Raw genomic sequence first — 27,461 nt, 5'->3', positions numbered from 1 at the left:
CCGAAGAATTGATGCTTTTGAACTGTGGTGTTGGAGAAGACTCTTGAGAGTCCCTTGGACTGCAAGGAGATCCAACCAGTCCATTCTGAAGGGATCAACCCTGGGATTTCTTTGGAAGGAATGATGCTGAAGCTGAAGCTCCAGTACTTTGGCCACCTCATGCAAAGAGTTGACTCATTGGAAAAGACTCTGATGCTGGGAGAGATTGGGGGCAGGAGGAGAAAGGGATGACCCAGGATGAGATGGCTGAATGGCATCATGGACTCAATGGACGTGAGTCTGAGTGAACTCCGGGAGATGGTGATGAACAGCGAGGCCTGGCATGCTGCGATTCATGGGGTCGCAAAGAGTCAGACACGACTGAGCGACTGAACTGAACTGAACTTGTGGTTCAGCAACAACCTTTCATAGATCTGTAGCAACTTTATCAGCATTTAAAAAAAATCTTAATTATTATAACTAACACTCTCTGGGCTGGGCCAGGGTGTGTTTGTTTAGACAGACAACAAGTTCCACGTGGTAAATCTGAACGAGGATGACTAGCCCTGGCCTTTACTTGAAAGGTAAGGATTCTTCTCTGAGTCTTCCATGGCGCAGTTAAAGTATCGAAAAATATTGAAAAATTCTTTCAGCTGGGTCACCATATTGTAAATGGAGTTGAGTTTCGAAAAGATAGGCAGGTATAATTTTCTTTTGTTTTTAATTTTTACAAGACAGAATATTTATTGTTTTTACACTGAAGCCATCTGTCTTTGATTAGTACCTCTAAGTTATCAGTGATGTAGGTAATACACCAGTCTTCCATCATCATAGAAGGTTCTTGTGGTAGAAGGGTAATGGGCTCCAGATTTGGACAGAACTAAATTGAACTTTCTCCGGTTCGATGTCCTTGCAAAACTATTTAATTTCTGTTGAACATCAGTTGTTTTTTTCTGCCTATAAAAGGGGATAGAGTATTTTTCCCCAGACATTTCTCATTCTTATTGAGCCATCTTGATAACAACTATCCTCTTGTTATATCAAACACAGGATTGGGAGGTGAGAGAGTAAGTACAATTTGGTCCAGGAAGCAGCATAGCATTTAAAAATTTTTTTTTCTTTTTTTAGTTAAAGTACAGTTGATTTACGATGTGTGAGTTTCTGGTGAACAACAAAGTGATTCAGTTTATATAAATATATTTTTATATTCTTTCTCATTATGATTTACTATAGGATTTTAAATATAGTTCCCTGTGATACACAGTAGGACCTTGTTGTTTATCTATTTTATACATATTAGTTTGTGTCCGCTAATCCCAAGCTCCTAATTTATACTTCCTGCACCCTTCCCCTTTGGTAACCATAACTTTGTCTTATGCCTGTCAGTCCGTTTCTGTTTTGTAAATAAGTTCATTTGTATAATATTTTAGATTCCACATATAAGTGATGTCATGATGTTTGTATTTCTCTGACTTACTTTACTTAGTATGACAATCCTGAAGTCTATCCATGTTTCTTCAAATGGCATTATTTCATTCTTTTTTAAAGGCTGAGTGGTATTGCACTGTATGTATATACATGTATATGTATCCATTCTTTATCCCATTCATCTATTGATGGAGATTGAAGTTGTTTCTGTATCTTGGCTATTGAAAATAGTGCCGCTTTGAACACTGAGGTGTATGTATCTTTTTGAGGTAGAGCTCTTGGCCCTTCTGGATATACGTCCTAGCGTGGGGTTGCTGATTGGTGGCTCTGTTCTTAGTTTTTTTCTAAAACAAATTTAATTGAAGTATCATTAATTTATAGTGCTGTGTTTAATTTAATCTTCATATTCTTTTCCATTATGGTTTATCACAGGATATTGAATACAATTCTCTGTGCTATACAGTAGAACCTTGTTTTTTATCCATTCTAGTGAATATATGTGATAATTTATATCTGCTAATTCCAAACTCCCAGTCCATCCCTCTCCCACCATCTCTCCTCTTGGCAACCACAAGGCTTGGTGATCTATATCTGAAACTCTGTGTGTGTTTCATGCTGTTGCTGCTGCTGTTAAGTCACTTCAGTTGTGTCTGACTCTGTGCGACCCCATAGACGGCAGTCCACCAGGCTCTGCCGTCCCTGGGATTCTCCAGGCAAGAACACTGGAGTGAGTTGCCATTTCCTTCTCCAATGCATGAAAGTGAAAAGTGAAAGTGAAGTCACTGAGTCGTGTCCAACTCTCAGCGACCCTATGGACCGCAGCCTACCAGGCTCCTCCATTCATGGGATTTTCCAGGCAAGAGTACTGGAGTGGGGTGCCATTGCAGATAGGTTGATTTGTGCTGTTGTTTTTTGGGGGGGCTGTATTTTAAATTACATATATAAGCGATATCATATGGTATTATCTTTTGCTCGCTGACTCACTTCCCTTAGTATGATCATCTCTAGGTCCACCATGTTGCTGCAAATGGCATTATTTCGTTCTTTGTAATGACTGAGTAATATTCCATTGTTTATATGCACCATATGTTTATTCATCTGTTGATGGACATTTTAGGTTGTTTAATGTCTTGACTATTGTAAATAGTGCTACTATGAGCACAGGGGCACATATATCTTTTCAAATTAAGTTTTGTCTGGATATATACCCAGGAGTAGATTGTTAGGTCATAAGACAGCAGATTGTTAGATCTACTTTTAATTTTTTGAGGAACCTGCCTACTGTTTTCCATAGTGGTTACACCAATTTGCACTCCCACCAATACTCTAGGAGGGTTCCCTTTTGTCTGCACCCTCTCCAGCATTTATTATTTTTAGACTTTTTAAGATGCCCATTATGACTGTGTAAAGTGGTATCTCATTTTGATTTGCATTTCTTAATAATTGGCAATGCTGAGCATCTTTTCATGCCTATTGGTCATCTGTATGTCTTCTTTGGAGAAATGTCTATTTAGGTCTTCTGCCAATTTTTATATTGGGTTGTTTTTTTCTTGTTGTTGTTGAATTGTAGGAGCCATTTATATATTTTGGAAATTAAGCCCTTGTCAATCACATCATTTGCAAATAATTTATCTCAGTCTGTAGGCTTTTTGTTTTGTTTATGATTTCCTTTGTTGTACAAAGACTTGTAAGTTTGCTTAGGTTCCGTTTGTTTTTATCTATATTGCCTTGGGAGACTGATCTAAGAAAGCATTGGTACAATTTATGTCAGAGAATGTTTTGCCTGTATTTTCTTCTAGGAGTTTTATGGTGTCATGTTTATATTTAAGTCTTTAAGCCATTTTGAGTTTATTGTTGGTATGGTCTGAGGGAGTGTTCTAACTTCATTGATTTACATGCAGCTGTCTACTTTCCCAGCACCATGTACTGAACAGACTGTCTTTTCCCCATTGTATATTCTTTCCTCTTTTATCAAAGATTAATTGTCGTTAGGTGTGTGTGTTTACTTCTGGGCCCTCTATTCTGTTCCTTTAATCTGTAGAGCATAGCATTTTCTAACATTTCTTTTATTGATTGATTTATTTTGGCCATGCTGGGTCTTTACTGCTGCAGGGGCTTCTCTCTAGTCGTGGCGAGTGGGGGCTACTCTCTGGTTGTGGTGCACGGGCTTCTCATTGCGGTGGCTCCTCTTGTTGCAGAGGACAGGCTCTAGGGTGCTTGAGACTCAGTCGTTGCGGCACATGGGCTCAGCAGTTGTGATTCCCAGTCTTAGAGCATAAGCTCAATAGTTGTGGTGCCTGGGCCCAGTTGCTCCTCAGCATGCAGGATCCTCCTGAATCAGAGATTAAACCCGTGCCCTGTGCAGTGGCCAGTGGATTCTTTACCACTGAGCCAGCAGGGAAGCTCTGAGCATACCATTTTCAGTTTCAACTCTATAGAAAATGAACTCATTTTATTTGTAAAATAAATATTGATTCTTTAAAAAAAATCATTACATTACATTCATAAAAGCCAAATGAATCAATCAAATATCCTATACTTCATACCGCTATAGTGTTTTGTATTTTCTTTCCCATAGTCATTATTTTTTTATTTAAATTATTTTTATTATTTTTCTTTACAGTGGTTTGCAACCCCCACACATGTCTGACTCTAAAATATTTCTCTCACTCCAAAGTTGGACCCCTTACCCTTTAAGCAGTTTCTTCCCACTCCTCTCCTGAGTATCTGGCCATCACTCATCTGCATTATCTGTAAGTGAATTTGTCTATTTAGAATATTTTATATAATTGGAATGATATAGGATGTGACCTTTGTCTGGCTTCTTTCACTTACACATAGTGCTTCTGAGGTTCATTCATGTTGTAATGTGTACCAGTACTTCATTCCACTTATACCTAAATTTGCACCTATATTCTGTTGTATGTATATACCACAGTTTGTTTATTCATTTACCCATTGAAGGACATTTAATCTGTTTTCACATTTTGGCTTTTGTGAACAATGTTGCTATGAACAGTCTTGTATATGTACTTCTTTGAGTACCTGTTTTCAGTTTGGGGGAGTACATAGCCGGGTCAGACGGTAACTCGATAATTAACAAGTTATAATTTGACAAACTACCAAAATGTTTTCCACTGTGGCTGAGCCATTTTACATTCCCGCCAAATGTCTGAGGGTTCCAATTGTTCTAGATCCTTGCCTTAATATAAATATTGACTTTGTAAGGTTGTTGAGTGACTTAAAGGAGACGGAAGTTTCAAAAGGGAGAGCAGGGAGCAGCCATCCCTCCCACTCCCTCTCATCACACACAGTGCCCATGTCTGTCAAGGGCATGCTTGGCCTTGCAGAGTTCACAGCCCCACCGCTCTTCCTCACATAGGTACCAAGGTGAGTGCTTGGGTGTGGGCTGGGATTGGACAGAGTTGGAGGAGGGAGTGGCAGGACAAAGGGCTTCCCTGTGATGACATTTCTCTGTCCACATTCATCACAGCTCCCTCTCCATTTCCCTGTCCAGGCACTCTCTCTCTCTTGCTACTTGGTCACCATTCAGAAGGCATTTGTTTTTCTTATAAGCAATTATAGTTAATATTTCTGGAGGGGGAAATGGCAACCCACCTCAGTATTCTTGCCAGGATAATCACATGGACAGAGGAATCTGGTGGGCTGCAGTCCATCGGGTCTCAAAGAGTCAGACATGACTGAAGTGATTGAGACCCATGCATGCATAGCTAACATTTTCCAAGTTTAGTATACAAAGAATGTCGTAATAAAACATATGAAGACAGAAAGGAAAAAAAAATGTGCAGAATTCCACCATATTGAGCAACTGCTGTCATTTTTGTAGTGCTTTGCAAGGTCTTATTCCTAAATGTTCTGAACACAGATCGGTTATTCTCACTTCAATACCCATATGTGTCAGGAGAGGAAATTTGAAATTACCCATGTCTGGGCTCCTCTCTAGAACTCTGGATTCATTGTTTTGAGGTTAAGATCCCAGCATCTACTGTTCTAGGGGCTTCCCTAGTGGCTCAGATGGTAAAGCTTCTGCTTGCAATGCAGGAGACCAGAGTTCGATCCCTGGGTTGGAAAGATCCCCTGGAGAAGAAAATGGCAACCCACTCCAGTGCTCTTGCCTAGAAAATCCCATGGACAGAGAAGCCTGGTGGACTACATACTATGGGGTCGCAAAGAGTCGGACACAACTGAGCGACTTCACTTTCACTTTCTTTATAGTATTCATCCATAGCCAAGACTGTGAACCACAAAAGAACATAAAACTTTTTTCTTTGACTTTCAATTTGTAGGTCCATTACCTAAAATTGACAAGTATTGATCACCTCTGTTGGTAAAGGGTGGTGAGAGAGGAGACTGAGCTCTGGACCTGGACTTACTTGGATTCAAAATTGTATATAAAATCACCAAATATTACACCTCAGTTTCCTTACCTTCCACACAGGAACAAAGCCTATTTTGTAAGGTTATTGGGAGTTTAAATAAGATAGCATTGAACTTGAAAAAATTAACAAATACTGATTTCTTTTTCTATGGTACCATGTGCCCAAATAGTGCACTTCCATTTAGTGCTCAAAATTCTAAGGCTGGAGGAAACTTAACCCTTATTTGTTGTTGTTTAGTCACTAAGTGGTGTGGTGACTTCTTGTGATCCCATGGATTGTAGCCTGCCAGGCTCCTCTGTCCATGGGATTTCCAGGCCAGAATACTGGAGTGGGTTGCCATTTCCTTAGCCAGATGATCTTCCCAACCCAAACCACCAGGAAGAGCCCCAACTCTTATTTAGCCTAGCCTATTATTCCACAAACATGAAAATACCAAGAGGCCATGCTAGGTCTACTGGACACATCATACAATTATTATATAATTGGGATGACCCTGAGGAGTCTTCTCCTAGCCTAGTATTGTCTATCCATAGTCATAGAAAACTGATCTTCAATCAAATGGTAATAAAATGGTGAAGGGATTGAATGGAACATGCAAGTGAGAATCTTCTTATTTCTGGACTTTGGGCTGGTACTGTTGGGTACCATGATGAGTAAAAATATTTTCTTTATCTGAAGTGGCTCCCAGAAACTCATAGCACTGGCTGCATACCCGTCATCTAGAGGAAGTCTTCAAGCTTGTCCATACGTGGACTTTACCCAGAGTTCTTAATTCAGGATTTAAACATTCTTTTGGTCTATGGTACACAGAGGGAGCAGGGATTTGCCTGAGGATCAAAAAGGAGGCTTTAGAGAACCTACTGAAGAGTGATTAAAAATTATCCTACCCATCATTAATTTAACAGGTATATCTGGAATAAAATGTCTTTCTCAGCTATTGTATTTGACATCATCTGGGAAAAAGAAGATAAAAACAGTATACAGTTAAAGCATGGGGGCAGAAGATTAGAAATCAAATAACAACAAGAATTTATAATTCCTCATAAAAGAGATGTAAACAACGTAGAAGCTCCCTGTTTTATAAGAGCAACAAGCCAGGCAAACTCCAAGTAACAAGTGTGGCAGATCTTTGAGGAAAAAAAAGTCCATTTCAGCCCTGGGTTTTTATTAATTCTGACTTGCAACTGTGTTCTAACAGTTTGGCTCAAAGATACAGATATAGGTGTATCTATTTAGGTGATTTTTTAGGTGGACTATATCTATCAATATTTATGGTATAAAAAGTTAGAACTGAGAATTAAAAATCTGTTCTTGATTCATTTTAGAATGACAATAAAACTTTATATATTAACATAAATCATAATTTTATGAGATAATTTTAATTTCCCCTCCAAAAAATAGTGATAAAAGCAGCATTGTTTATATATTTTACAAATCTCTTTTGTATCTGGTTTAGAAGACAGTTGAATTCTCATATCTGTTTCTCTTTTCAATCTATTGTGACATGTTGTTTGGCATAAGTATATGAAGAGAATCATGCAGATATGTAGTTGGAAAAGGGAGGAGTATTTTAGCAGCCTTTTGAGATAATTATGGAAATTATTCTTTGATACTACACCAGAGTTGACAAATATAGTTTCTAAAGGTTGGTTGTAGTGTGGAATCTGAAACTATATCAATAAATAGTTTATACTCTGTACATTCATGAGAGAATGAGTCAGATTGTGTCTTAGTATTACTAAGAAAATAGTTTTTATCTCCTTGAAGACTGTATTCTGAGAGTTGCTGCTATAACCCAAAGACATTGATGATTTTACATGCACCTGGCAGGGGTGAGACACCCTTCTTAAGCCTTGGATTGAAGAAAACTGAAGAAAATTGAGCTAAATAAACGTCAAGAAATAAGACACCCATTTTGAAGGGATCATATAGCAAAGCTAAGAAGCAGGAAGAATAACTAGACAGATTCAGTTTATAATCCTCCCCCCAAACAAAGTCTTTTTTGAACAAAAAACTCTTCAAGGATAGAGTTTACTCATAGTATTGCCAAGGGGACATGCAGAGGGGACTTAGGAAAGAACCTAAAGTAAAGCATCAAAAAGTCCTACCCTGAACTCATATGACCCCACCCTGGACTTCACCTTTGCCATTTTCAAGGTCTTTGTTTCACATCGCCTCCCAAATTACACGAAACTGTTGTGGGTTTCCAGGTGGCTCTAGTGGAAACGAACCTACTTGCCAATGCAGGAGATGTAAGAGGTGTGAGTTCAATCCCTAGGTTGGGAAAATACCCTGGAGAAAGAAATGGCAACCCACTCCAGTGGAGAATGCCCTGGACAGAGGAGCTTGGTAGGCTACAGTCTCATGGGGTTGCAAAAAGTCAGGCATGAATAAAGCTAGCACATTGTATAAAATAAATTGCACCCTCAGAATTTATAATCAGACTTTCAGTTCAGTTCAGTTGCTCAGTCGGGTCCAACTATTTGAGACCCCCACAGACTGCAGCACACCAGGCTTCCTGTTCATCACCAACTTACAGAGCTTGCTCAAACTCATGTCCATTGAGTCGGTGAGGCCATCCAACCATCTCATCCTCTGTCATCCCGTTCTCCTCCCACCTTCAATCTTTACCAGCATCAGGGTCTTTTCAAATGAGTCAGTTCTTCGCATCAGGTGGCCTTTCAGCTTCAGCATCAGTCCTTCCAATGAATATTCAGGACTGATTTCCTTTAGGATGGACTGGTTGGATCTCCTTGCTGTCCAAGGGACTCTCAAGAGTCTTCTCCAACACCACAGTTCAAAAGCATCAATTCTTCAGCGCTCAGCTTTCTTTACAGTCCAACTCTCACATCCATACATGACTACTGGAAAAACCATAGCTTTGACTAGACAGCAAAGTAATGTCTCTGCTTTTTAATATGCTGTCTAGATTAGTCATAACTTTTCCTCCAAGGAGCAAGTATCTTTTAATTTCATGGCTGCAGTCACCATCTGCAGTGATTTTGGAGCCCCCCAAAATAAAGGCTGTCACTGTTTCCATTGTTTTCCCATCTATTTGCTATGAAGTGATGGGATCAGATGCCATGATCTTAGTTTTCTGAATGTTGAATTTAAAGCCAACTTTTTCACTCTCTTCTTTAACTTTCATCAAGAGGCTCTTTAGTTTCTCTTCACTTTCTGCCATAAGGGTGGTGTCATCTGCATATCTGAGGTTATTGATATTTCTCCCGGCAATCTTGATTCCACCTTGTGCTTCATCCAGCCCAGCGTTTCTCATGATATTCTCTGCATATAAGTTAAATAAGCAGGGTGACAATATACAGCCTTGATGTACTCCTTTCCCAATTTTCAACCAGTCCATTGTTCCATGTCTGGTTCTGTTGCTTCTTGACCTGCATATAGATTACTCATGAGGCAGGTAAGATAGTCTGGTATTTCCATCTCTTTCAGAATTTTCCATAGTTTGTTGTGATCCACACAGTCAAAGGCTTTGGTGTAGGCAATAAAGCAGAAGTAGATATTTTTCTGGAATTTTCTTGCTTTTTCGATGATCCAGTGGATGTTGGCAATTTGATCTCTGGTTCCTCTGCCTTTTGTAAATCCAGCTTAAACATCTGTAAGTTCTCGATTAACATACTGTTGAAGCCTCGCTTGGAGAGTTTTCAGCATTACTTTGCTGGCACAGGGCTTCCCTGATAGCTCAGTAGGTAAAGAATCAACCTGCAATGCAGGAGACCCCAGTTTGATTCCTAGGTTGGGAAAATCTGCTGGAGAAGGGATAGGCTACCCACTCCAGTATTCTTGGTCTTCCCTTGTGGCTCAGGTAGTAGTAAAGAATATGCCTGCAATGCAGGATACCTGGGTTTGATCCCTGGGTTGGAAAGATCCCCTGGAGAAGGGAAAGGCTACCCACTCCAGTATTCTGGCCTCGAGAATTCCATGGACTGGGGTCACAAAGAGTCAGACATGCCTGAGTCACTTTCACTTTAACTTTGCTAGCATGTGAGATGAGTGCAATTGTGTGGTACTTTGAACATTCTTGGCATTGCCTTTATTTGGGATTGGAATGAAAATTGACCTTTTCCAATCCTGTGGCCACTGCTGAGTTTTCCAGATTTGCAGGCATATTGAGTGCAGCACTTTCACAGCATCGTATTTTAGGATTTGAAATAGCTCAACTGGAATTCCATCACCTCCACTAGCTTTGTTTATAGTGATGCTTCCTAAGGCCCACTTGACTTCACATTCCAGGATGTCTGGCTTTTGTGAGTGATCACACCATTGTGGTTATCAGGGTCATTAAGATCTTTTTTGTGTAGTTCTGTGTATTCTTGCCACCTCTTTTTAATATCTTCTGCTTCTGTTAGGTCCATATCATTTCTGTCCTTTATTGTGCCCATCTTTGCATGAAATGTTCCCTTGGTATTCTAATTTTCTTGAAGAGATCTCTAGTCTTTCCCATTCTATTGTTTTCCTCTATTTCTTTGCATTGATCACTGAGGAAGTCTTTCTTATCTTGCCTTTCTATTCTTTGGAACTCTGCATTCAGAGGGGTATATCTTTCCTTTTCTCCTTTGCCTTTTGCTTCTCTTCTTTTTGCTGCATCTCAAAACTGCACGACAGAAAAGGAGGGAATACACAGCAGGCCAAAGCTAAAGATCACCCTGAAAGTCTGAAAGCGTTAGTGGCTCAGTTGTCTGCAACTCTTTGCAACCCCATGGACTGTAGCCTGCGAGGCTCCTCTGTCCATGCGATTCTCCAGGCAAGAACAGTGGAGTGGGTAGTGAGTCCCTTCTCCAGGGGATCATCTTCTCAACCTAGGGATCAAACCCAGGTCTCCTGCATTGCAGGCAGATTCTTTACCACCTGAGCCACCAGGGAAGCCCCAAAGATTACCCTAATGAATGGTTTTGGTAGAAAATTATAGTTTCTGAAAAATCTTGAGTGGGTATTAATGAAAGTTATCCTTAGGCCATATTCTACCATGTGTACCAAGAGACATAAAATCATGTATTCACTCTTTTCTGTTAGCTTGATAAAGTTCAAGTTCTCTGTCCCTTAGGTGCTCTGACAACCACCTTACATGAAAAATCCACTCAAAAGCAGCAATATATTTCAGAGATAGGACATGGTAGCCCTTGGGGAAGACATTTATCAACCAAAAACTAAAACCAATGTCTGGTCAGAAGCCTGTTTAGAGATCAGCCTCAGGTGCCATCCCTAAGGGTATAGTCAAGAGGACTCACTAGATTCACAATTCTACTGAAACTGTTGTTCAGTCTCCAGTAAATTCCTCATCTTCCAGTCCAACGATATGCTTTTTATTTTAGTCTTCCTTACTCCTGAAATTGATGCTATTGGCTTGTCCCATGACTATTGAAACGGTTTTCTCCACTGCGTCTATTTCGCTACTCTCCATGGATTTCCTCTGGTCTCTTGCTTGATTGTTCTTCTCCTTACTCCTAAAATGCTGGCATTTCTAAGGCCTGCCCTTTAATTCCCACCTCTTTTGTCCTCCCAGGATGATTCATTCTGTTCTCAAAGCACTCTTACGACTCTTAAAACGTACCATTTTTTGAGCAATTATGTGTTGAGAACTGTTTTTATTTCTTCATATTTTTTAATTTCACTTAAATCTTATAACAACCTTGAAAGGCTCTTAGTAGTATTCATGTTTTACTCAAAAATGTTACATGCCTGTTCAAATCACAGCTTGAAAGATCTGGGATTTGGTCTTAGATATGACCACAAACTATTGTTTTAAACTTACCATACGCCACCCAATATAATATCAATCCCAATTTTGGTCTTAAACCTGAGACCCGGGCTTTTTACCTTTAGGGCACTGCAGAGACATCAGTAAAAATTGTTTTAAATAGAGATGCTCTTTGTCCTTTTTCATTGTTCCTGAATAAAAAATCTTGGTAGATGGTTTTGATGCATGCTGTTAATACAATGATGAACTTGATACTTATGTTCAACTTTCTCTTGGGTCATCACCTAGATGCCTACCAGAAACATTGACTTTGACATGAACAAACTGAACCTACATTCTCTCAAATCTCCCCTTCTTGTATTTCGGATATTGTTAATATGTCACGAGTCTCACCAAGATAGACATTTGGGAGTCATCCTGGAATTCTTCTGCTCCTTCATTTTCCTTATCCTCTTGGCTCCAAATCCTATGGAATCTAGCCGGGAGATATTTGTACTGCTACTTCCATTACCTGTCACCTCCAAAGCTAGTCTCCTTGCTTTTAGTCTCTCCATACTACAGTTCATCCTACATCTTACTGCCTTCTTAATTTTTCTAAAAAGTGTCTTTTACCATGTTAATCATTCTTTTATTGTCTTAAGCAAAGGGAAGTGAGTTTTAAATTCCAGTCAAACTATCACAAAGCAAAACCATGGCAATTTAATGGTGTATTGGGTATTTTCAAATTTTATCTTCTGCTATTTGACCTTTGAACTGTATTTAGGATGTGAGCAGATGCTGGTGGTACTTTTAGGAAATCATGAGAGAAGACTGACGATGAGAGGGTTAAACATGAGGATTTCTGTTTTCCCCATTCTGAATTGTAATGCTTGTAAGTGAAAGTTACTCAGTTGTATCCAACTCTTTGTGACCCCATGGACTATACAGTCCATGGAATTCTCCAGGCCAGAATACTGGAGTGGGTAGCCTTTCCCTTCTCCAAGGGATCTTCCCAACCCAGGGATCGAACCTAGGTATCCCGCATTGTGGGCGGATTCTTTACCAGCTGAGCCATAAGGGAAAGCCAAGAGTACTGGAGTGGGTATCCTATCCCTTCTCCAGCAGATATTCCGACCCAGGGATCGAGCTGGGGTCTCCTGTGTTGCAGGCAGATTCTTTACCAACTGAGCTATCAGGGAAGCCCCAGTGCTTGTAAAGAGAATCCCTATAAGTAGTTGTATTGAAATGAAGAGAAACAAGGAATCAGACATCTAGGCTAAGTGCTCAGTTGCTTAATTGTGTCTGACTCTTTGGAACCCATGGACTATAGCCCGCCAGGCTCCTTTGTCCCATGGAATTTCCCAGGCAAGAATACTGGAGTGGGTTGTCATTTCCTTCACCAGGGGCTCTTCCCAATCCAGGGATCTAACACACATCTCCTGCGTCTCATGCATTGGCAGGCAGATTCTTTACCACTGTACCACCTGGGACACCCAAGTGTCAACCTTTCTATTGATACGATTTAAATAGTAAGCTCTGCCTTGAAGCTATCAACATTTGGATATGTCTGTGAATTAGTTGGTAATCCAGTTGTGTTTTTCAACTTGTGGGGCACAGATATGGGGAGTTTGGCAGTTTTATAGCAAGGACTTAGTGAATGTGGATGCTGCTGTTTCATTGTCTACAAGTAATGTAATTGATACATCTATAAAATGCTTTTGGAGTGAATATAATGGTGAATGAAATATAAACTTAATGTGTGACTAAAGTCATAGTAGGTTGTTTCATTATACATTTTGCTGTCAATGGAGAGCCAATTACAGCTACTCATGTGACTTGTTTAAAATTTAAGTTAAGAAGAGTTCCACATGCTTGGAAGGGTTAACAAGCATTGATTTAGTGGATACACAGCTCAAAGATTTACAGTTTTTAAAATATTTCAACCTTGGGGAAATAAAAGACTAAGTTGTTTAAAAATAAATAAATAAAAAATAAAATAAAATATTTCAAGTGGAAATGCTGAAATGAAGATGGATATAGTATTCTGGAATTTCTGGAAAGATCTAAGTTTACAATATAAATTTGGGGATCAGCATGCAAATAGTTTTAAAGTCATGATACTAGGTTAGATCACTGAGTAAATACTGACTGTGGATTAAGAAAATAATCATAAGGGTGTCCCAGGACTAAACTGTAGGGCTCTCTGGTATTGAGGAATCAAGATGACAATAAAAAACCAGCAAAGGAGACGGAGTGCCTAGTAAAAAAGAGAGGAAAATGAAGAGAATATGAATCCCAAAAGCTAAGCATTTAAAGGACAATGATTGACTATCAAACGTTGCTAAAAGGTCAACTAAGGTGAGGACTAAGAAATGGCCGTTGGACTTTGAAATGTGAGGGTACCTGGTGACTCGGAGACAACAGTCATTTTTGTGGCAGGTTAGAGAGAAGCCCTTTTGGAGTGAGTGTAGAAGAACGCTGGAGGTGGGGAATTTCGGCCATTGGAAGAATTTCGCTGTGAGGTTAAAAAGGTGGAGCAGTAGACAGAGGAAGAACTAGAATCACAGAGTCAGGAATTTGTTGCTGTTTTTAAGATGAGAGAAATAACAGCATGATCACACACTGAGGGAGAAGTTCCTGGAGAGAACCGTTTCAGCTGTGTTACTACTACTAATTAGCCCCTTCCTGCTTTTAAGCTGGATTACATATTCTTATCATTACATGTCTATTTTTAGTCATTAAGCTTTAGACTCCTAGGACTGCTGAATGCCGTTTCAGTGAACTGCCTCTACCCTTCCTTCAAAGCACTGTTTGCTCAGGTCAACAGCAACGTCCTCGTTAAGAGAGCTAATGGTTAATTTTCTGCTCCATAACTCCTTAATGCGATGATTTTGATCCATCCTCCTGCTTGTTGCAACTCTTCGGTGAGCTTCCAGGCCAGCACTCTCTCCTGACTCTTCTTTCCCTGACCTCGACACCTTTTCAGTCCGTTTCGCCTGCCCCTGCCCTGCCTGCCTCTTCAGTGCTGGCATCTCCAAGGCCTTGCCTTTGAGTGTTCTCGCTCATGTACTCCCTCCCACAATTATCACGTCCAATCCTTTGGTTTCAGTTTTTACCTCTATTCGTGGTTCAATAACCTATGTAATAATAGCATCTAACGTTTACTGAGAATTTACTATTATGTGTCAGGCACTTTGCTAATTTCTTTATCTGCCTTGTCTGCCTTCCACCCACACTAAAAACTCCTCTGAGTATTACTATCCTCATTTTCAAATGGGGAAGTTTTTGCTCAATAAGGCTCTGAATCTTGCCCCAATCCCAGGGAGTTAGCAAATGGCAGAGCTTTGATTGAACTCACTGTCTATCTGACTCTAAAGCTGTTGTAGTTACTATGCTTTATTGTTATCTAAAAGTCTAACTTAGGTCTCCCTAGTTTTAAACTGGCATATCCATCCAACTGCTTAATGGACATAGCTCAGGCCACCACTCCAGTATTTTTGCCTGGAGAATCCCATTGACAGAGGAGCCTGGCGGGCTCCAGTCCATTGGGTCACAAAGAGTTGGACACGACTAAAGTAACTTAGCATGCATGGAGGCATTTCTATCTTAATAGGCCCTAGCCTAAACATGTCCCAACCTCTTCCCTACCCTGCAGATGCCCCTGTTCTAATATTTCCTCCTCTGATATTCCTTACTTCCTATTATGTTTTCTCCTTCAATCCAGTGCCCGAGTTTAGACTGTTCTGGATTTTCCCTCTCCCTCTCCCTCATACCCACTGTCTCCACATCCATCAGGTTCTGCATCCCAGCGCCGCTGACATTCTCCTCTGCTTTCTCATTGACTTCCTGCTGGTAGGCTCCCCACTGCAGTTGGTTCTCCCCACAGTTGTTGAGGTTAGCTCTTGAAAAAGCCAATCTGATCATTTCATTGCACCTATGAACCTCTCATGGCCCTTGTCACCTCCACTGTCCTTTCCATTCTATTTACAGCATCACTCTATACGTGTCCTTGCCACTCTCGCCTATCAGAGGCGTCAAGAACGCACATGACGAATTATTAATATAATATACGTGGACGCTCTTACATGCTGAAGAACACAAAATGAGTTTCAAAGTCTTCACTGAATTTTAAGTGGCTTATCACTTATTTCTCAATCACCAGAAGGCTGATATACAACTACTGTTATATGTATAAACTGCTCAATATTTTGACATTAAAAAAGACATTCTTGTTTAGAACTACATACCAACAAGATTATTCTCATGTGAAACTCTTGTTTTAATTACTCTTCTCAGCTAGAGCTGTTCTCTGGCTGGGGATCCTGCATATAGGGGATATTGATTTTACATAATAGAGTCGGGTAAAATGTGAGTGACAGAGTGAGGATGGGTACGTGGGAATGGAGAAGGATGAGGACACCTATGCCAGAGTCTTTTCAAAACAGGAGTAGAAGGAACTATATCTCCATCCTTAATAGCTGAACTAAAACAGTTTTAAAAGTGACTCTGCTCCTTTGTTAGCTTCCAATAAAAAATGCAAGTGAAGACCGGAAAGGAGATTATACTTGATAATATGCTATATTTTAACACAGCACAACCTGGATCTCACTTGTACCCTGAAATAAAAAGGATAATCTTCTTATATAGATCAGTCTCCCAGACAAGAGGCCATGTGAGGTTGTGGACAGGGGATTCTGGGTTCAGATCCCTTTGAGTTCAAATCCTGATAACTATGTGATCCCAAGTCCTGTCCTCTCTCCTGATTCTCAATTATCTTTAAATAAGGAGACATCTTATTTGAAAGGTAAATGTGTTTCTTAGATGAGAAGTTAACACTTACTGATCTGAACTTCTACACTGGGATGCTGTGAATAGCTCATGTCTGTTTAATTTTAACAGAATTGTAAGAGTAGAAGAAACACCAAAGTTTGTTTATTTCAGCCTCATTATTTTACAGATGTGGAAACCCAAGAAGATCAAGAGACATGAACTATTTGTATACTTGTGAATAGACTTCAATATTCTAGTTTCCTAACCTAGCATCATTAACATGCTTTGATGGGACTGTTAGGAACTCACAGCTAGCTAGGAGACTCATACCTCTACTCAGTTACTAACATTATAAGGCTGGAACATCAGCTGTAAGTCAAGTGCGAGCCATAGGAAGGAAGGATTCATTTTCCTGAGGACCACAAGGAAAGCTTCATCCAGTTCATTATATAGAGTGGAGAACATTCTATTCTTCTCACTTATTCCATGGCAACTCACCATTACTAAATTCAACAGGAATTTACTTTAAGGTGTTATTAACATCAATGAAGCTTTTTATTATCATGTACTTTTTCTTAGTCAATAAATACCCAAGGACAGGTACTAACATGTAATTGTCTAACAATTATATAGTTATTAAATTCCAGAAAATGGACCTACCTACAAAAAGATTGAGAAAAAACAATTTAGTAGATATTTAAAAGATATTTAAAGACTTTATTTTAATTAATGCTCTCAAGGCTTAACAAATACAGTCTTGTGTTTCCAATTACCTTTTGGGGATGGGGAACAGGCCTACAGGTTTTACTTGACAGAGGAGGTTTTTATTCTGATTCCTTAGGGACTGAAGGTCAAATAATTTTAAATGCTCCCTGGCAGCTTTTAGCATGAGATTTCAGTATTCGATAATGAGATAAGACCATTATCTCAGAATGAGATAAGACCATTATCTCAGAATGAGATAAGACATGGGGAAACGGGCCAACATAATTTAGTTTTCATTTGCATTGGATAATTCAGAGAATATGAATCATTTTCCACGCTAGTTTGTTGTTGATGTTTAGTTGCCAAGTCACGTCCAACTCTTTGTGACCCTGTGGACTGTAACCCACCAGGCTCCCCTGTCCGTGGGATTTCTCAGAATATTGGAGTGGAGTGCCATTTCCTTCTCCAGAGGATCTTCCCCACCCAGGGATAGAACCCCTATCCATTGCATTGGCAGGTGGATTCTTTATGGCTGAGCCATCTAGGAAACTTCTACTGTAGTCTAATCCACCACAAACTCAGTGTTATGACTTAAGACCGATGTGTGGGGTCAAGCTGTGATAGGAAGCAGATGGCACACTCCAGTTAGGACTGATCAGAAGTGTGGACAGGGTTTGGGAAAGCAGGATGGCTCGGCATCTCAGGGCTAGGCCTGAAGGAGGTAAGGAGGGAGCAGCGCCTGGAATCTTCCCAGGTGGCTTAGTGTAAAGAATGCTCCTGCCAATGCAGGAGACTTAAGAGATTCAGGTTCAATACCTGGGTGGGGAAGATCCCTTGGAGTAGGAAATGGCAACCCACTCCAGTATTCTTGCCTGGAGAATCCCAGGGATGGCGGAGCCTGGTGGGCTGCTCTCTATGGGGTCGCACAGAGTTGGACACGACTGAAGTGACTTAGCAGCAGTGAAAGAGGAGGGCAGGGAAGCCAGGGCATAAGCTTGAAAGTGGCTCTGAAGGGACAAGCAAAAGACATCCAGTACAGTACCACCAACCACACCAGGTAACATATCAAATGGTATCTGTCTTCTGCTACCTAGATGAGGTGGAAAGGGAAATGGGATTTATACTATTATGATTCAGTTCTTTATGATTTAATTCAAACAGTGTGTGTTTGGCTAAATCCCTCAATTTCTCTTATTTTTACATTGTAAAATGTGGGTAAAAAACCTACTTTCCAAATTGTCCTTAGGTTTGCTGCTGCTGCTGCTGCTAAGTCACTTCAGTCGTGTCCAACTCTGTGCGACCCCATAGATGGCAGCCCACTAGGCTCCCCCGTCCCTGGGATTCTCCAGGCAAGAACACTGGAGTGGGTTGCCATTTCCTTCTCCAATGTATGAAAGTGAAAAGTGAAAGGGAATTCGCTCAGTCGTGTCCGACTCTTCGCGACCCCATGGACTGCAGCCTACCAGGCTCCTCCGTCCATGGGATTTTCCAGGCAAGAGTACTGGAGTGGGGTTCCATCCTTAGGTTTGAGATAGTACTAATAAACAGAATATGTGCGTGTGCTCAGTTGCTCAGTCAGTCTGACTCTTTGCAACCACATGGACTGTAGCCCACCAGGCTCCTCTGTCCATAGGATTTTCTAGGCAAGAATACTGGAGTGGGTTGCCTTTTCCTACTCCAAGGGATCTTCCCCACCCAGGTATTGAACCTGAATCTCTTAAGTCTCCTGCATTGGCAGGAGGATTCTTTACACTAAGCCACCTGGGAAGCCTGTAGTATACAGAATAGGACATAGCAAAGTCTATTTGATGCTGAAAAGTTCAGGGAAATAAAGAACTTAGTCCTCTATCATCTTTGCCATCAACTAGTGTCCACTACATGCTCTGTTCTTAGGAAATTTATATCCTTGGCAATTACTGAACTAGTTGGAAATGTATTACGTGAGGATATCAAACCTGTTTCCTTGACAAGCATTGACTGTAGTCTGATCTCAGTATGTCTCTGCACATGTAATTTTACTAGTTCTTAATTTATTTTGGTGCTGATGTGACCAATAAAATACAAATTTATCATAGTGTTATGAAGTCATGGGGCCTTGTTTATTTTTATCATAGCATGTTTTCTGTATCAAAGAGACACTAAAAGTGCACTGCCTTCTTGTGGGGGCAGATCAAGAGAACCTTTTTAAACAAAATTCTAGAAGGAATCTTTGTACTTAAAAGGTTTAGGGGCCACTCATCTATTTTGGTTTTATGTGTCAACATGACTTGAATCTTACAAAGAAGTATTAGGCCTTAAATGTATTTTTCTGAGGGCATGTCTTTCCCGGTTCTGCATAATAAATTTGAGGGCAGTACTGGTAGAAGTTCAACAGTGCCTTTAAAATGGTGAGTCTCCATGCAGATAATAAATAGGAAAAAGTCTAATTTTAGGGTAATTATCCAGTATAGGAATGGGGATGAAATCTAGAAAATATATTTTGTCCTGAACAGAAATCATTCATGTTTAGCAAAAATAACAGAGGCTATATTAACCCTTTTCTCCTCTGTCAGCATTTCCAGTATAACCCAGATCTTCTTGTCATTCTGTTCCACAGGCAGATGTGATGAAAAGAAAAAGGCCTGGGGATCCAGACAAACATGGCTTCACAGCCTGGATCCACAACTATTAGGTGTGTAAATTTGGATAATATTCTTCTAATTGGGTCTAATGTAAAAATAACCAGATTGCAATGCTATGGGGTTTTTTGATGAGATAGTTGATAATGTGGGGATGAAAAAATTGATTTCCCTCCTTGGGTGCTATAACTCTTCAGAACTCTCATCACTTTAGTACTTAAAAATTTCAGGATTTGGAAGGACCCCTAGTAGTCTCTCACTTGCTTATTTTAAAGATGGAAATGTAAAGAGGTTATAGAACGTATTTAATGATCATATTACTATATAAGTCATAAAATTCAGACTGGAATGGAACTCAGTCCTTTTCCAGAAAGCGTAACTTGTCAACGACAAGTAATGAGTAATTGAATCGAATTGAGTACACGTATCCACTGAGCTGGGACTCAAAAGGTGAAGAAGTCGACACAGCCAACAAGGTGACAATCTGGTTGAGAGCCAATACAACCACATACGACGTCTGACGGTCCATCGCAAGACAAATACACTGAGCCATATGCTCAGAGGAAGGAGAAATGTAACTCTGTCTGAGGTAGAAGAACCTAAAGAAATCTAACTTGCATTTAATAAGAGGTGGAGACCCTTCCAGGCATCTGCCTCAGTATTTATTAATTTAGCAAATACATGCGTATCCACAGCTATGTATCAGATGCTCTCTTATAGTAAGGAAGAAATAAGGTGCTAAAGATTTGGCAGTTGAGGACATGAGGAAGATACGCTGCAGAAGGCATATTGCAATCAATTACTGATGATTTTTCTAAGAACAAACCAGGTACGAAAGTTTAATGAATTGTCAGAACAGCAGGTAAGGCCATCCTACGTGTCAGCGGGGTACCTGGCCAGACCTGTGAGGTTATCCTGCAGCAGAGGCACTAACGCTTTAAGACGCGGGAGCCGTTCCTCCGCCTCCGTCGCTCTGCATCCTGTCCTGGCCAGGCTACAGCGCCTTCACGCCCCGCGGGCCACGCCCCTGCGCGTTGGTTGGTCTTTACAGAAGTGATGAAACTTCCCGCAAGCATTACAGGAGCCGCGAGGGTATAAAGTGAGAGGTGAGAGAAAGCCCCCACCCTGCAAGCCGCAGCTGGGCCGGCCCACCCACCGCATTGGAGCCCAGGTAGGCCGGCAGCCGTGGGTCGCGGCGCCTTTGCAGCGTGCAGCAGGGCCGCCCCGGGAGAGGTAGGAAGATGCGCGGCAGCATGGCCCGCCCGAAGGGTGGGCAGACGCGGATCCCGGCACCCCGGGATGCTGCAGCTCCAGCCAGGCCGGGGAGGCGGGGCCGATTGTTGCGCACCTGGGAGCCCGCTGGGGCGGGAAGACCTCCGCTGGTCTGGAAGAGAGGGGTCGCGTGGCCCCCAGAACCGCGGCCCTGCCGCTCCGGAGAGACGGTGGCGGCGGTTTAAGTTGGCGCCTGTAAATTTCTTTCTTTTTTTTTTTTAATTATTGTTATTGTATTGCGTCTAAACCTGCGGAAATTTCTGCATCTCGAGGGTCCTGCCCTGAATGGGCTGGAGGGCGCACGTAGTCCGAGTGCAGCTGGGAGTCGCGTTCCCGAGGCTCTGATCCTGCAGAGAGTCTGCTCAGCTGTCAGTCATGGCCTCGGATACTCCTTACCTCCGGTTTCCACCCGGTTTCTCCTAGCTACCCTTCCCCCCATCTCTTGTTGCAAGACTCAACAAGTGACTCGCTGAGCAAATCTTGCCCAGAAGAGATCGGTTCGGGATGACAGGCGGCGCGGTCAGGGAAAAGGCAAACAAAAACAAAAAAATCTGGCATGGCTTTTCTCAATGGTTATCTGTTTTATAGGAAGGGCTTCAAAAATGTTATTATTTTGAGTGAAGGAACACTTCCCGCCCCCACCCACCCCCCACCCCCGCCGCCCCAAGCCTGTGGCCTGCATTATTTCTTCACCGTCTGTTGTCCGTGGTGCTTGACAAATAATTTAAAAGCACCAGTAACTCAGCCTTTTCATTGATTGATCAAATTATTGTAAGATTCATTAGAGGTAACTTAGTAGGTCTTGGAGTTGTGCGGGAGTTAGTTGCTGAGATCTTAAACTTCACCATAGCACTTTAAGTATTCATTCAGTAACAATTAGCCACATTTGAAAACGGGAAATGCTGGCTAATCCGGATTGAGGTTTAATAGAGAAAAGCAATGTAAAATATCTTGTCAATATTTTTGTGCTGATTTTACATGTTGCAGTAATAGTAATACTATTTTCAGTACATTGTGTTAAAATTTATTTAAAATTTTATTTTTTTCTCTTTTAACGGGGCTACTAGTTTATTCAACATTACATATGTGGCTCACATTTCCATTGGACAGCACTGCTTTAGACTTTTATGAGGAAATATGGAAAATTCCTGGGAACAGGTAACAGCAGTGGGAAAAAGCCTTGCCAAGTAGGATGTTTGCAAGTAAGACTGATTGCAATAAAAATAATTGGTGATAGTTTTAATTTGCTTTTCCTACTGAAGAAATGTGTGCTTTGCAATCATTTGTCATCCCTCTTTTCCCTCCAGTTGAGTGCTTAAGTGTATTGCTATAGCACGATTAGTGGGATTCACTAAATAGCATTAAGAAGACTTAGGGGAATGATTCACTAATGACCTCATGTGATTTTCAAAGCACTTTCAGAGCCTGTTTTTTATTGGTATAGAGTCAGAGGTAGATGGCTTATTAATAGGCAACTCACTTAAACCACACTGAATTTTCCCAGTAAATCTCAAAGTAAATCCAAGCATACCTAGTTAGTTGTGCTTTGCAGGTACTGCTTTTTGTCTTCAAATTGAAGGCGCATGGCAAGTCTGCATAGGCACCATATTTCCCAACAGCATTTGCTCTTCTTGTCTGTCACATTTTGGTAACTTAAGATTTTATTACCGAAATCTGTGACAAGTGATCCTTGAAGTTTCTACTGGAAAAAGCTTGCTACTTGCTGAAGATTCAGATGATGGTTAGCATTTTTTTAGCAATATTTTTAAAATATAGTATGTACATTGCTAGACATCATGCTATTGCACATTTAATAAATAGACTACACTATAGTGTAAATAAAACTTTTATATGCACCGGGAAACCAAAAAGTTCACGTGACTTGCTTTATTACAAGAACCAAACTGACAGTGTCTCAAAGGTGTTCCTGTATCTGATTATGGGTATTTGGTCAAATGCCTGGAAGGATCCACATAGAACATGTGATACTTCCTTTCCAAGTAGTTTTAATACAGTTTTCCATTAATTTGGTCTGGTCTCATGAAAAGGCCTAACAAGGCCATGGTTCTTTTGGCCTTTTGAAGATTAACCACATTGTTTTTCAGAGATACTGCTCTGTTTGTCCCACCTACTTTGTTTCATTTAAATGCGAATGAAATGTCTTCAGAGGATTGTTCCAAGTGATTAATGTAACTTGAATATTTATATACTTTTTGATGCCATTTATCTAGGCATTTGCTACAAATTTGCATTTAAAAAATACCAAAATAGTTTCCAAGAGTTCTGGATTTTTACCTGAGTAAAGTAACTGTTTGGAGTTGACAGCTGAGAACTGAATTTGAATAGAAAAGTAATTAACATTTGTATTTGTATAGGAAGTACTTACTTGCTTCTTGGCCTACACAGACAGCCGCCTGTTGTTTTCCAGAGATACTGCTCTGTTTGTCCAGGCTACTTTGTTTTCTTTTTGACCACGGTGGCTTTGAGACAGAAGTGTTTAAGAACAGTTTGGTCCTTTAGAACATTTTGATGGTGAACATTTTGTATCTCTGTCAACTTAAAAAAATTTTTTTTCTCATTAAGCTAGGATATCAGATAATAGTGCTTTCTCTTCTCTTTTTACAATTTCTTTGATAATATTTGAATAAATCACTTGGCGGCAAGCTAGAAGTAGTGAAATGTTTCCAATATCTAGGTATGTTAATATTACACTTAGGCAGTATATACGATCATCTTTTCTACCCATTAAATGTCTGTTAAGACCAACCTAGACAGCATATTAAAAAGCAGACACATTACTCGGCCAATAAAAGTCCGTCTAGTCAAAGCTATGGTTTTTCCAGTAGTCATGTATGGATGTGAGAGTTGGACTATAAAGAAAGCTGAGTCCTGAAGAACTGATGCTTTTGAATTGTGGTGTTGGAGAAGACTCTTAAGTCCCTTGGACTGCAAGGAGATCCAACCAGTCCATCCTAAAGGAAATCAATCCTGAATATTCATTGGAAGGACTGATGCTGAAGCTGAAACTCCAGTACTTTGGCCACCTGATGTGAAGAACTGACTCATTTGAAAAGACCCTGATGCTGGGAAAGATTGAAGGTGGGAGGAGAAGGGGATGACAGAGGATGAGATGGTTGGATGGCACCACTGACTTGATGGACATGAGTTTGAGTAAGCTCTGGGGGTTGGTAATGGACAGGGAAGCCTGGTGTACTGCAGTCCATGGGGTCGCAAAGAGTCAGACACGACTGAGCAATTGACCTGAACTGAACAGGTAAAGAGATGTATTTAGGGGACTTGCCTGGCAGTCCCTGGCAGTTAAGACTCCCAGACTGAGTGCACAGGGTGTGGATTTGATCTCTGGTTTTAGTTGTTGTTCAGTTGTTCAGTCCTGTCCAACTCTTGGTGACCTCATGGACTGCGGCACACCAGGCTTCCTGGTCCTTCACTGTCACCTGGAGTTTGCTCAAACTCATGTCCATTGAGTTAATGATGCCATCCAACCATCTCATCCTCTGTTGCTCTCTTTTTCTGCCCTCAAACTTTCCCAGCATCAGGGTCTTTTCCAGGGAGTTGGCTCTTTGCATCAGATGGCCGAAGTATTAGAGCTTCAGCTTCAGCATCAGTCCTTCCAGTGAACACCCAGGACTGATCTCCTTTAGGATGGACTGGTTGGATCTCCTTGCAGTCCAAGGAACTCTCAGGAGTCTTCTCCAGCACCACAATTCAAAAGTATCAATTCTTCAGCATTCAGCCTTCTTTATGGTCCAACTCTCACTTCTGTACATGACTAGTGGAAAAACCATAGCTTTGATTATATGGACCTTTGTTAGCAAACTGATGTTTCTGCTTTTTAATATGCTTTCTAGGTTTGTCAGCTATTCTTCGAAGGAACAAGCGTCTCTTAATTTCATGGCTGCAATCTGCAGTGGGGGAACCAAGATCCTGCATGCCCATGGCACAGCCAAAAATATTGAACAAAAAATGAAAGAAAGAGAGATGCATTTATTCTTAAGACCTAAGAGGGAATCGTAGTATGCTGGAGCATCTCTTGGATTTTTCAGAGCTTCTGGGATGAAGAGAGAAGACTAGGATCTCTGGGTGGGCTGGAGCCAGTCTGCATGTGTATCTGTGTCTTGGGTGTAAACCTAGGATAGAAAACAGAATGTGGCCTGAACACTGCTAGCTCTAGCTGACCAAGTCATAATGTCAGAGGGAAGCAGGCTTTGACTAGGGGCTTAACTGCTGTATATCAATAGCCGGCTGGATGTAAAGGTCATTCATCTTTTCTGAATACTTGTAAGTAGATTAAATCATTCTCTTACCCTCTGTGCCTGCCAACCTACTGGTAAATTGTTGTGGATAAGATAACATATTTCATGCTTTGAAGTGGCTTATGCAAGTTTTGGGAATCGAGATTGAATGCAGATTTGGGTTGGATGTTGACTATTTAATTGGTCTGCTTTTATCTCCATAGAGAACCCGGAGCTTCATTGCACCATGTGCGGCATTTGGGCGCTCTTTGGCAGTGATGACTGCCTTTCTGTTCAGTGTCTGAGTGCTATGAAGATTGCACACAGGGGTCCGGATGCATTCCGTTTTGAAAATGTTAATGGGTACACCAATTGCTGCTTTGGATTTCACCGCTTGGCGGTGGTTGACCAGCTGTTTGGAATGCAGCCAATTCGAGTGAAGAAATATCCTTACTTGTGGCTCTGTTACAACGGTGAAATCTACAACCACAAGAAGGTAAACAGAATAAAACCAGAAGCTATCTGGATGTGATTAAATGTCAGAGATAGTTGATTATAATAATTTTATTTTGTTTAGTGTTTTTTACTTTTCAACCACTTCCCATGTTCCTTCTCACTTGCTCCAATTATATATAGATAAACAGGGCACAGATGCACGAAGAGGTAGAATGACTTGGTCACCAAACAATAAATGAAGATTCCATTTCAGGTTTTTAGCTCTTAAGAATCTTTTTTTCCTATTATTAATTTGAATATTAATTATAACCTATGTTAGGCACCAGGGCTACAGTAATAAATATGAGAGGTAGGTCTGCATACTACTGGAGTTTATTCTATTAAGGAGCAGACAAAAAAAATCATTGTGCATATACTTGTGTTCTTGTGCGCTCAGTCATGTCCGACTCTTTGTGACCCCATGGACTGTAGCCCGCCAGGTTCCTCTGTCCATGGAATTTTCCAGGCAGGAATACTGGAGCAGGTTGCCATTTCCTTCTCCAGGGGATTGTCCTGACCCAGGGATTAAACCCGAATCTCACATCTCCTGCATTGGTTGGCGGGTTCTTTACCAGAGGAGCCACCAGAAAAGCCCCATACATATACTAAGCTTTATGAAACAATGAATTTGGAGTTGATGGGTATGGGAGATCAGTTTCAGTACAGGTTGGTCAGAGAAGGCCTCTTGAGGAACTGTCATTTAAACTCAGACCTAATGGACAAGGGTGAACTGGCAGGGCTGGGAAGAGCATTTCGTGCAGAGCGAACAGCGTGTGTAGAGCCCTGGGGTGTCACAAGTGAACAAGGGGCAGGTGGCCCAGATGGGCTTGGAGAGGCCGGGCAGGACCAAGACAAGCAGAACAAGAAGACAGACAGTAGAATGTAACTCTAAGAGCAATGAGATTTGAAGATTTTAAGGCAGGGATAGAATGTAATATCTTGTGGGTGATCCTGCTGTCGACTAAAAAAATACGCGCGACCTAAAAGTTGAGAGTTAGGTTTATTCTGTGGGAACCTTAGGACAGTATCTCTGGTGACCCCTAGAGAGCCAATCCTGAGGAGCCAGGCTATATAAAAGTTTGCAGCAAGGGGCAGGTAATCTGAATAATAAAAGATGACTGTTAAGAGAAAACAAAATCTCTCGCATGAGGAGATTTAGGGATCTTCTATGTATGGGATGATGCGAGTGTCCAGGCTTGCTGAAATGATTTCTTCCGGTATGCATCTAGCTATCCGGGGCCAATCCTGCTTTCTTTATTGTTCACATACTAATTCCTGGTTTACCTTTAGAGATGGCAAAAGTGGCCAATGGCTCACTCACCCACCCTCTCAGCTCCTCTGCACTTCTTAGAGAGGAAGTAGATGATGGCTCCCAAATAGCTGGCTTTGTTTCACCTGGGCTTGGAAATTTGCATGTGGAAAAGGCTTGTTTACTGTAGAGCATAAAATAGAAAACAGTTCATTTCAGATTGCCCTTAAAGTGCTGTTGCGTAGTTGTCTTAATCACAGCCAAGGGACAGACAGGTAGCCAGATGCAGTGGAGTGCAAGAAGGAAGCACTTAATCTGGTGAAAGCGTACTCTTAGAATGAGAATGGTGAGGGTGTGAAAATTCTCACCCGAGGAAGCCACATTTGCTAAGAGCACTGCAGTATGGAATTATTTGGGGCTAGTATTTCATAAGAAAATTTTGGATCTAAAATTGGCAAGTTATTTTTTGTCACTTGCCTCCCCAACTGTTAATTTTGAAAATTTCACATTTATAGAAAATAGCAGAATATAGAGCACCTGGATTGAATAACTGCTAATGCTTTGCCTTTTTGGCTTCATCTCTCTGTCTGTACTACA

The 27,461-nt window shown here is 41.0% G+C and overlaps 1 protein-coding gene across 2 annotated transcripts in view; it reads left to right on the top strand.

Moving 5' to 3' along the window:
• ASNS (asparagine synthetase (glutamine-hydrolyzing)) overlaps nt 1–27,461 on the top strand; it is an 88,129-nt gene that overhangs the window by 46,109 nt on the left and 14,559 nt on the right. The window contains exons 2-3 of one of the 2 annotated variants that reach the window (XM_052638682.1): nt 19,574–19,648; nt 25,345–25,616. In XM_052638682.1, coding sequence (XP_052494642.1) covers nt 25,368–25,616 — 249 coding nt within the window. In that variant the 5' untranslated portion in view covers nt 19,574–19,648; nt 25,345–25,367. Of the gene's footprint in view, nt 1–19,573; nt 19,649–20,675; nt 20,767–25,344; nt 25,617–27,461 lie in introns of those variants that run through there. The other variant, XM_052638683.1, reaches the window with a different exon arrangement.

The sequence above is a fragment of the Budorcas taxicolor genome, chromosome 4 (genome assembly GCF_023091745.1).
Source record: "Budorcas taxicolor isolate Tak-1 chromosome 4, Takin1.1, whole genome shotgun sequence".
NCBI lineage: Eukaryota > Metazoa > Chordata > Mammalia > Artiodactyla > Bovidae > Budorcas > Budorcas taxicolor.
This window is presented reverse-complemented; position numbering and strand designations above follow the sequence as displayed.